This window comes from Carica papaya, chromosome 5 (assembly GCF_054855325.1).
Source record: "Carica papaya isolate Zhongbai chromosome 5, ASM5485532v1, whole genome shotgun sequence".
NCBI classification, from domain to species: Eukaryota; Viridiplantae; Streptophyta; class Magnoliopsida; order Brassicales; family Caricaceae; genus Carica; species Carica papaya.
The window spans coordinates 3,863,692-3,874,795 of record NC_142313.1 but is presented as its reverse complement, the minus strand read 5'-3'; the positions used below and the strand labels follow the sequence as shown (position 1 = coordinate 3,874,795).

At 34.3% G+C, this 11,104-nt stretch overlaps 3 protein-coding genes across 3 annotated transcripts; all 3 read left to right on the top strand.

The window, feature by feature from the left end:
• Positions 1-1,780: 1,780 nt before the first annotated feature.
• LOC110808149 (uncharacterized) lies at positions 1,781-5,169 on the top strand. Its single transcript, XM_022033534.2, has 3 exons — positions 1,781-2,564; positions 2,647-3,027; positions 4,709-5,169. Exons 1-3 carry the CDS (start codon positions 2,159-2,161, stop codon positions 5,065-5,067), a joined length of 1,146 nt encoding a protein of 381 aa, XP_021889226.2. The 5' UTR covers positions 1,781-2,158; the 3' UTR covers positions 5,068-5,169.
• Positions 5,170-6,903: 1,734 nt separating this feature from the next.
• On the top strand, positions 6,904-7,942 carry LOC110808125 (GATA transcription factor 15-like). Its single transcript, XM_022033494.2, has 2 exons — positions 6,904-7,561; positions 7,688-7,942. The coding sequence occupies exons 1-2, from the start codon at positions 7,445-7,447 to the stop codon at positions 7,877-7,879; spliced, it is 309 nt and encodes a 102-aa protein (XP_021889186.1). The 5' UTR covers positions 6,904-7,444; the 3' UTR covers positions 7,880-7,942.
• Positions 7,943-8,585: 643 nt separating this feature from the next.
• On the top strand, positions 8,586-9,635 carry LOC110808145 (GATA transcription factor-like protein). The gene is made up of 2 exons (XM_022033531.2): positions 8,586-8,748; positions 8,831-9,635. The coding sequence occupies exons 1-2, from the start codon at positions 8,614-8,616 to the stop codon at positions 9,407-9,409; spliced, it is 714 nt and encodes a 237-aa protein (XP_021889223.2). The 5' UTR covers positions 8,586-8,613; the 3' UTR covers positions 9,410-9,635.
• The last annotated feature ends 1,469 nt before the right edge of the window (positions 9,636-11,104 follow it).

Sequence of the window (11,104 nt, the reverse complement as noted above, 5' to 3'; positions counted from 1 at the left end):
TATAGATAGTCTTGACTGGTTCTGTATACATTAGTGCTCACTTATTTGTTTTGTTTCGTTATTATTGTTTTTATGGAGGATATTTACTATTTCGATATTGTGGTAAATACTAAGGGTATGGAGAAGTCTAAAATCGAACCAGATCCAGAAAGAACCGAAATTAAAAAACTCCTAAAATGCCGGATGGAAGATCTGACTATATAAGGTTTTATCCCCTCCAAAGAAAAAAAAAAAGCCTTGCAACTTCCCTTCCCAACCTTCTTCTCGCCGTCCTTGGCACCTCTGCAACTTCCTTAGCTTTCCCGACTCATTCAACTCACCTACATCTTCTACTCCCCTCGTTTACATTTCCTTAATGAACACGTCGATACACTACGTGAAAACATGGATTGCTCAATTTCTAAATAAAAATTATGTTATAACAGTCATGGATTCAAACATTTGATAGTAGATTAGCAGAGAAGAGGAGTGACGCGTTGGGCTGGTTGAAGCCTGGAGGAGAAGTAGTTGAGAGAGAGCATAGAAATTCAGAGGAGTTGAGAGGCGCCATTGGCATTTGGAAATGCCTAAAGGGTTCGATTTTTGGTGGAGGCCGGAGCAATTGAGAGAGGGAAGTCCAAAGGAGTTGAGAGGCGAGAGGGAGTGAGTAATGATGAGAGGCACGACCAAAAAGGGAATAGCCTTTTAATTACTCGGAGTTTTTTTTTTGCTTTAGGTCTTTTTTTTTTTAATTAATAATTTTGATTAAAACGGAATTAAAACTGAATTGATTTGGATTAGAATTTTCGATCTACTTATTTAAAGATCGAAATTACGGAGAATATATATTCTGTTTGGTTTATTTTAATTTTTTTAATTCTTATGGAAATTTACATATCTCAATTCGTATTAATACAATATAACTTAGATTTATAGATTATTTTATTTAAATTAACACGGTCATGATCAAGTTTTGAAGTTAATAGTGTTTCGGTTGAAAAGTTAAATGTATAGTTTGAACATAGTTTTAGATTTTCTGTCTTTAATACATATGGAGAACACTAGAAAGTTTGGGTTTTAAAAATTTTGATGGTTCCACAATCTATATTATTATTCTTAATTCAGCACAGGCATTAATTTACCAATCTTTAGGGGGAAAAAAAAAATGAACATCACTTTGTTAGCATTGTTCTGAAATTACAACATTAGATAATAAAAGTGTGTTAAGCTTATTTTATTATTTAATGTCTAAAATTACAGGTAAATCTGCTTATAATTAACATTACAATGAAGGGTTAACTATTTTCTCTATATAGTTTTCTTTGCCTCTACAAAATTTATTTATTAGAACTAAATAAATAATTAAAAGTATTAACAAAATTTTATTTTCTTATATGTAATTAAATTAATTCATAATTACATTTTAATTATATGTTTGTCTAATTTTGTATTATGAAGGTGGTAATTATATATATTTATATATAAATTTACTCGTTAATTTTAAACAAATTCTTGAAAACGAGAGTAGAAGTTTTATTTCATGATAATTTCAACTAAAAATAATAAAAATGTCAAAAAAGTATATTTATGATACATATATATATATATTAATTTCCATACAACTATATAATATATTACTTATACAGTATAATTCTCTTTTTTTAAAAAAAAAGAAAAGGCAAAGTGCATATAATGCATGGATAAGAAGCATATAATATATATTTTTTATACATTTATTATATACATTATTTGGGACAGAAGTGTTGCAATTATGATCACGACACTGGATTTAATTACAGAACGTGCAGGGATCTACGACCCACGTTTTATTTCTTTGACATATATGCCCATTCAAGAGGCCTCATATAACATTTTTGTGAGGGTATTTTCGTAAAACTACAGGCACTCATACAAGCGCCAACGGTGGGAAAACGAAACAGCGCGGAAGTAACCTGCAATTTCTCAGCCGAGCTCTACAGCCATCCATGGCGCTACTCGAGAGTTGACAGCACGACGGGTACTCTTTTGTCTCCATTTCTTCTTCACTACCCTTTAATAATTCCATTGGAACTTTTACAACAGTGCTATTAATGCCGGAGATCCAAACTGTTCACCAACTAATCACACAGTCCCCTCAGTTTTTGAAGTGTCCGTACACTGTTGAAGTGAAAAAGAAAAGATGAAAACCCAGCTATCTTCATCCGAGGAAGACGAATACGAGTCATCAAGACTGGTGTACTGTTGGTGGAGAACCGGTGCTGAGTTTGATAATTTCATGAGAATGAAGCTGAACTTGCTCAGCGTGTCGACTCTCTCGCCGAGATTCAGGCTGTTCAGAGAGCTGGAAAGGTTGGCTGTGATTGCTCCCGATGGACTCAATGAGATCCGGCACAAGCTTCTCGCGTATCGTTCCGGCGATTTCTGGGTACCCACCGGCGGGATTAGCAAGGAATCTATGGATATTCCGCCGGTCGGTACGATTCTCTTGGTGGGTTTCTCCGGATCGGGCAAGAGCTCACTCGTCAACCTCATGTACAGCGTTTTAGGCCGTACAGGACTCGTCCCCTTCGCCCAAACATCATCAGGTCTGTAATTAGTAGTAATCCCCATCTTTTTGTCTCTTTTTCAAATTCAAATTTCAACTGTTTCACTTTTAGGGTTCTTCAGGGAATTCATCAAATTCCACCACTGTGTTCATGGAAGAGCATAATGTGGTGAGATCGACGCGAAATGGGTTTTGCGTTTATGATTCTAGAGGGTTTGATTACGGAAAAGTAACCGAGTTTCTAGAGGAAATCTCGGGTTGGATGAATGATGGGGTACACCATAACCAGCTATGCTTGAGACCAGGTGATGATCTCGAGCAGATTAAAGATAAAGTTGAGAATCTTAATCTGAGATCTTCTTCCAAGTTTGTTCAACGGAGAGTGAATTCTGCAATGGTGGTTGCCAATGTTGCAGAGATATATAAAGCTCTAAAAGCTGGTGATTTAAAGCCATTAGAGGCTACAAAACAGCTCTTCTCTTCCCCTGCTTTGAGAAAAAGCAGTGAGTTTTTTCTCCCTAATCTTGGCATGTTAGTTAAGAGTAGTTTCTTTGCTTGCTATTGATTACTTTCCTAATCCGTCATTAATGTCTGATAAGTTATTGTCTTGGATCATGGAACTGAGATTCTGAGAGGTCATAAAGGTTTTTTTTTTTTTTTTTTTTTTTTTTTTCCATTTTAAGAGGAACCATAATATAGTATATTTATTTCTCCATCGAAGTACATTATTGTTCATTTTCTCACAAGGGAACTTAGCATGTGATGTTTGGATGACAGTTTCTTGCCTTCCAAACAAAATTTTACTGTTCGTAGAGAAGATTCCCTCCTTTTTGTCACTTTCCTTCACATTAGGATGATAGTGTTGATTGTTTTTTCATCCGTAGATTTCCAAATTCAAATCTAAACCATTCAATTGATTTTGTGAATTGACTGGACTGTTCATATTTCTTAAAGTAGAGATAAAGTAATTAATGATTTAAGGTCTGTCAGTCACATTTCATAGTTGTTAAAATACAAATCACAATACGAACAATAAATTCGGTGACTTTTTATTAGTTTAATCATCTTGAAATATTATTTACAATTTATTATTATTTAATGTGTTTTCAGAGCTTATAATTTGGAGCCCTTCCCCTTCTACATATTTCTCCTATCGATCTCCATAGCTGGGTTTCTCTTATTTGGGTTGTCATTTACATGTGCAATTTCATTTGTGAGCGAGAGAGAGTATTTGGGTTCCCTATAACTTGGTTCTGTTTGATCCACACATTATTTTTCACACGTTAGGATGAGTTTTAGACACAATATGAACAGTAAAGTTTAGATTATTTTTTACAAGCTTAAATTTTTGAGAAATTCACATACAATTTATTATAGGCTAAAATATTTTCCCCGGTTTTGTATTATTATTTTTTTCTGTTTAATTTGGTCCCCTGCTTTGATTTTGCATTAAATTAGTAACCTATACTTGCGAAAAATGTTTGAATTAGTCCTTTATTAGTAGCTCATAACACCGTTAACATATGATGTTACGTGCCACTGATCTTGGTATAACATTTTTTGGTTGATTATTTTTCTACATTAGATGTTATATCAGCTGTCATGTGGCAGCATCACGGAGAAGAAATTTTAATTTTAATGTGGCATCTAATATGGAGGAGTAGCTAACCAAAAGATGTCATGTGTGAGAAGTGATGGCATGTAGCATCATATATTAACTGTGTTACTGATGGAGAAGAACTAATTTGAGGCAAACACCAAATCAAACCAAAGAAAATAGAATTAAGTCTAAAAAAAATATTTTAGAAATTTATTATTAAAAAAGTAGTCAAAGTTGTTTGTCCTTCATTTCTTTCTATGGGTTGATAAAATTTCCAACCAAAGAATATGAACAAGGAAGTTTATTGATATTCATTTATCAATCCTGTTTCATTCTTGCTCATTAAGCAGCAAACCGAACACTACAGTTCATAATTTGGGGAATAATTTGTAAACATCCAACCCACAATTCTCTCCTTCATTTTCGTATGCTAAGTATGAGATTAATGAAAACTTGTTTATAAGAGAAAATTAGTGCCTTCTCTGTTAGTTGAAGTTTTCGATAAAACTTTTTAGAGCTTGTTATTTACTGCAGTTCACTGGAATGATGAAATTCTGAGTGAAAAAAATCCATGCTGACTGCAGATGAGAATCCAATCTTGATCTTAACCCACGGTGACTTGTTATCTGTGGAGGAGAGGATGGATGGCAGACTGAAAATATGTGAACATCTAGGTGTATCGGAGACTAATGGAGTGTATGACACTGTGTGTCTCACTGAATATGGATTTCTTGCAGAAGAATCTGATCCGGTTACTGCCTATGCTGCAAGCGAAGCTCTGTATAGGGCATTGCTTGTCTCGGACAGAGGCCATTTCCCAAAGAGAAGCTACATAGATTGGCCTATTCTGGTACTCTCTTGGCTCTTGTGTTTGATTGCTGCATTTTTTGCTTTGCTTGCTGATGTTTTCTCTAAGCTTGGACAAAAAAAGAAATTGAAATAGTGATCGGAGATTGGTTCTGTAGCTGATGAAAATCCCCTCGATGGTCGATAATAATGTATTACCCACATGAATTGATTAATTAAATTGGTTCAATTCTCATTATGTTACTACTCTTTCTTTCTTTCCTTGATTATAATACTAGGATTACCATGTGAATTAATAATATAAATTAGTGTTAATTCACACTATTTGATTACTTAAAGGCTATGAACATGAAAAAATTCGAATATTTCATTGTTTGAATCTTGATCAAGAATCTTCATGCTTGATTCGCAAGAAATTTCTGTCATAAATTTGGATAATGAATTCTTAAAGGCTTAATTGACGGATTCGTATCCTTGACTGCTCGAAAGTTTCATCACCGGACTTGGTTGTTTCAATTCGTCAAGTTACATCCTCTCGGTTACAAGCTCGTCTTCTCGTTTGATTATGATCACTTGACCGGAACTGGTGTTATTGGTTTCTTAAAAATTTGACCATGATCCCTAGCTTTTAAAGAGTTGATGGGAAGAGTCGGAGCAAAAGATTTGTCCTAGCCCTGTTTCTTCCGTCCTGAAAATGAATGGAAGAACTCTTCATAGAATAGATTATGGTCTCGAGCCTAGTGACACTGTACACTCCTGCAACTGATTCAAAATTAAGCTTGAATTAAAATGAAAATTCTACTTGTTAAAATAATTAAACCCGACCAGATTAGATGTGAACTTAATTAATGAATTATTAGTAAAATTAATGTAGTGTTACTTTCGAGATTGCCTAATGAATAAAATAAAGCCAAGTGAAGGATGGCTTTTTGGGTTTTAGATCGCAGAGCCAACCTAGCTTATTTAGCTGCATAGCCTTTTAATGCAAAATCTACTGTACACTTAGCCATTTTTAATTTAATTAATTAACAGCTTAACAACTTTAATCAATTTGTTAATAATTTTCTTAATTAAAAATTATGATAATTTGTAAATAACATTTGGCTAAAGTAGTGTTTTTATTAAAAAAAAAAAATTGGTCATACCCACTTGAACTTATATTTTTATATGAGCAGAGAAATATTCTGTGGTCAAAACCCAAAAAGAATTAAATACCAAATACAATATATTCTGATTAAAGAATTAATTTATACTTTTTTTAAAAAAAAAACATTTTCTCTAAAATAGAGTTTGGGGTTTAAAAGAGAGAAAGATGATAGAGGAAAAGACAAAACCCGGCCCATATATTCTGGTGTATATGTGCTGACACACAACTAATCACGTCTTGTCTTTAAAATGCACCACTAAACAATAATTAATACTAATTAATTTCTTTAATTATTTCAACAAAATAGAAGGTGTGATTTTTGTTAATAATGCCCCCCCACTTGTATTTGTCCTTAATTAATTCATTCTAATTAAGTGTTTTGTTTTTTTTAATTGCACAAAAACATATTGTCTCCTAACATTTTTTTTTTTTATTTAATGAAAATATTTAAATATTTTTTTTTACCACGATATTTGCACTCTTACGTAATATTTGAAACAAATTTATTTTTTTATAAAATTTTGTTTATAAATTTTATACTAAAAATGCGATTATTATTATTTTTTTTATGGAGAATCAATATGAAATATTTCAATTTAAATTTAGAATTTCCTATTTTAATTTTATATCACTTTTAAATTTTTCTGAAAATTTATAACTATTAAATTTAACTTTATGATTATATTTTTTAAATTCTGATAATTATAAAATTTTGTTTTTTTTTTTTAATTTAAAAGAAAAGCCTTGTTAATCAAAAGAATAACACAAACATTCCCTTTAAATTTTCTAGAACTCTCGTTAATTAACGCGGGCACTTCTTCGTTTCTCACTTAATAATAAAGTAGCACCTCACATCATCAAACTAGGGCTCGAAGTGCCAACAAAACTCACTTCAGCACTAGGTCACATTAAAAGCTACCTCCTTAAATATATTATTCCACCATTACTGTATATATAATTCCAACTCTGTTATCGACTTTGTTCTGCTTCGTTCCTCAACACCGCAATCCATACTTTTCTGGTGTTTTCAATTCGATCTCTTCTCTCTCTATCCCTTTATTCCCAATCAGCCTATGGTATATCTGTGTGTATATTTGCATATATATACACCCCTCCTTTTAAAACGACAGCTCCATTTTTGCAACCACAAGAAAAAACCCTTCATCTCTTTACTGGGTTATCTCTTAAACCATGCTTTAAACTCTTAGATCCTAAAAAAGATTCATAAAACATCTCCGTCTTGTAACCCTACCTCCTTGAAACCCAGATAATAAGTGAGTTTATTACTCTCTTTTTTTACAGCTACCGTGTCTTAATATTAACTGGGTCTATATATACATATATGTATATGTAAGAAGATGTATGTATGAACAGTTTTGCGTTGGTTAACAGATCTGGGAAGATGGATACAAGAAATAAAAGCTGTGCAGATTGTCACACAACAAGAACACCTCTTTGGAGAGGCGGTCCAGCTGGGCCACGAGTAAGCCATCATCCTTCATATAAATTCATGGATTCATATATATATATATATATAGATATACATATTGATAATACATGTTTGGTATGAGTCTGATTTTGTTGTTTTTGTTTTGGGATTTGATTACAGTCGCTATGTAATGCCTGTGGGATTAGATACAGAAAGAAGAGGAGAGTTGTCCTGGGCGTCAACAGAGATCAAAGAGGAGAGAAGAGCCAAAGGAAGAAGAGTAAAGATGGCGTTTCGTTTAAGTTGGGAGAAGAGGAGCAAGCGGCTTTTTTGTTAATGGCGCTCTCTTGTAGCTCTGTTTTTTGTGCTTAATTAATTTTATGAATAATTACATTAATCAGCAATTTTGAAATGAGAAAAAGAAAAAGCGAATAGGGTTTTTTAAGCTTTATATATATATATATATATATATGTTGTTACATGCATGTACTGTTTGGTTAATTTTAATTAATAGTATTTTTTTTACTTTCAATATTTTATTTCTTTTTTTTCTTGATTAATTTTATTTTGTAACAATATAAATTTAAGCAAATTGAAATACTAAGAATTTATAAAGCTCAGTCAAGTACTTAATTTTACAAGCAACTACAATATATTTATTAATTTTTTTTTACTCATAAATACAAATTAATTGACAAGTAAATACAAAATTAATAATAATTTTATTTTCTAAACTATAATAATAACAAATTAGAAAAAAGAAAAAAAAAACAGATCGTGATTACTTATTTACTGTAAAATATTTAATGACTTAATGGTAATATTTTTTACTCCCTCTCACTGAGAGTGTGGGTAAAATATTTATTTAGCTAGTAGGCGCTAGCAATTTCCAGAACCAACTGCTTTATTCTCCAATACGACACGTGGAAGCTACACTCTACACGTTAAAGAATATAAGGTTCGATTTCTCTTGCCACGTGGACAGGCGACACGTGTCTTCATCCGACATGGATCTCTCCAGAATCTCCTCTCTTGCTTCTTCCACCACCTTCTTCTTCGCCGCTTCAAATATCTTCAATCTGACACAGCAAAATAACGAAGAGAAGATGCAATCAAGATTGGCAATAGCGGCTTCAAGATCGGGCTCTGCAATTGTTTCCGCTCGAAGTCAAACTTTAAGTCAACTATTTGCATCCACTGGTCGCACTGCAAACCCTACTATTCACTCTGAACCATCCGAAGTACCAGAAGCTCTCATTAGTTCCTCTTCTTTCTCTCATACAAAATCATTTTAAAGATTGATTAATTAATTTCATTCTGCAGGATGCAGGGAAGGTGGCCGAAGAACCAGAACCAGCTCAAGGCCCAAAAAGAGATCCAATAGACAAAACCATGATCAGTAATAAACAGAGCACTACGCCATTCTCACCTCCAAAACTGCCTCATGCTCAGACCTCAAGACTGGAGAATCCTGGTGTGAGCCAGCCTGTGGACTCTTACAATCAACAGAAGCGTGCCAACTGGACTGCGGTGGCTCATGTAATTGAAAACGTGAGTTGTGCAGGGCTTGATGGAACGCCATTGCGGGAGCAAGAGGAGAAAGAGTCTGATAAAGTAGAGGAAGAAAAGGAATACTACAAGCACCACAAGGCATCGCCGTTGTCGGAGATTAGAATTGCGGATACTCGAAAGCCCATAACAAGGGCGACGGATGGGACTGCCTACTCCGCCGAGTACGGGCCAGGAAAGGACGTAATAGGGTGGCTGCCGGAGCAGCTGGACACGGCAGAGGAGGCGCTTAGGAGAGCTACTGAGATATGGAGAAATAATGCCGCGCGTGGAGATCCCGAAACATTTCCTCACTCCAGGATTTTGAGGGAGCTCCGGGGTGAGTGGTTCTGAAATGTCGGGTCGGGTCGGGTCTTTGGATTGCATGCAAAGCAAATAATGAAATAAGAAGCTGATTTTGGTGGTGAATGACCTTTTTCTCCTTATGAATTTGCCAATTGTAAAGATATAGGCAAAAATAATAATTTGTTTATGCCTTAAATTTTCGGTGGTTCTTGAAATTTTTAAAATTTTCTATATATATATATGCACGTGGAATATTTAAGATACGTGCTTTCGACTCGCGATTGCGATAGTTTTGGCTCGGCGAGAGAGAATTATATTTATTTCTTTTTCTTTTCATTCATATTTTTACCAACATGGATTGCGTAAATAATATCCATTATTGCGTCATAAAACATTTCTTTTAAAAGATGGGTAATTAATATATTATAATAATTTTTTATTCGTGAAATTTCTTTTTTTTTTTGGTTCAAAATTTTCTCGTTTGATAATGTTTCAAATATTTATAGAAGATAAAAGGAAGAATGGTGCGGTCGCCAATGCACTTGCACTTGCTTTCCCTTCCACAATATTCCATTCCACTCTTACCCAGAAAACCCATAAAGCTTAACCACACCCTTCCACGTGTCCCCTTCCGTCTTCCTCATTGTATTTCCCAATCCCAACCCTAATCACTGCCAGAACCCTTTCAACATCCTTCCATTTTTGCCATTAATGGCAAACTCAATATCAGCACGGCAACTGATTTCCTTCACTCTCCTCCTCACATTGCACTCTTACTTCTCACACACCACAGACCAACCACAATGCATGACCATGTGCTCCGAATGTGAAAACCCATGCCAGCCCCCGCCAACTCCATCACCACCTCCGCCGGAGCTGATATGCCCGCCGCCTCCGCCTCCCCCTTCGCCGCCTCCGCCACCTGCGCTCCCTGAATGTCCACCACCACCGGCTCCAGTTAAGCCGTGCCACGAGTGCCCGTTGCCTGTACCGCCACCACCACCACCCTCATGCGACAAGTGTGAAGGAGTACCGGGATCACCGGAGACGAGGTTTCCGCCCGATGTGGTGGGCGGAGAAGTTTATGGGCCGCCGAATAATTACTTTCCGGATTATAACAGGAAGTCTCCGCCTTATTTTGCGGCTTCTAGCTCCGTACCGTTTTCGGCAGTACATTGGTTCCACCTCTTTCCTTCACTTTTCTTTTCTATTGGTCTTCTGTGTTGATGATTGCAGAGTAAGTACCTCTGTTAGTTACTGTAATAATGGCGGGCAATGGTTGCTTGCTGCTTGGATTTATAATATGGAGATTAAGTTTTAGGAAATTAAAATCTAATAAGGGAGGCTCGTTGACGTTTGACCTTACTTCTTTATGTATTCTAAGTTATATATGTATTGTTTATTTAGTTTACGAAAAACAATATGTATTTTGTACTTTTTTTCTCACCCATATTTTAGTTAAATTCCCTAATATATTGAGTACATTAATTATATTTTTTAAATAAATTTATATATTTATTAATTAGATTATATATATTTATTATTCTATAATAAAAATAATAATAAAATAGGACGTATAATTTATCTTGAGATCATAATTTTTTATAAAATAAGTATTTAACTAATTGATTTTTACATTAATTATGTATTCACATACAACATGTAAAATAAATATACACTCAAAACACATAACACAACAAAAATAATAAAATATAAAATATGGTATGTCTCAAAACGATGATC

Coding starts and splice junctions, on each gene's coding strand:
- LOC110808149 (XM_022033534.2), top strand. CDS start 2,159: ATGAAAACCCAGCTATCTTCATCCGAGGAAGACGAATACGAGTCATCA. Junction 2,565..2,646: donor CTTCGCCCAAACATCATCAG/GTCTGTAATTAG, acceptor AGGGTTCTTCAG/GGAATTCATCAAATTCCACC. Junction 3,028..4,708: donor CCCTGCTTTGAGAAAAAGCA/GTGAGTTTTTTC, acceptor TGCTGACTGCAG/ATGAGAATCCAATCTTGATC.
- LOC110808125 (XM_022033494.2), top strand. CDS start 7,445: ATGAACAGTTTTGCGTTGGTTAACAGATCTGGGAAGATGGATACAAGA. Junction 7,562..7,687: donor GCGGTCCAGCTGGGCCACGA/GTAAGCCATCAT, acceptor ATTTGATTACAG/TCGCTATGTAATGCCTGTGG.
- LOC110808145 (XM_022033531.2), top strand. CDS start 8,614: ATGCAATCAAGATTGGCAATAGCGGCTTCAAGATCGGGCTCTGCAATT. Junction 8,749..8,830: donor TTCACTCTGAACCATCCGAA/GTACCAGAAGCT, acceptor TTCATTCTGCAG/GATGCAGGGAAGGTGGCCGA.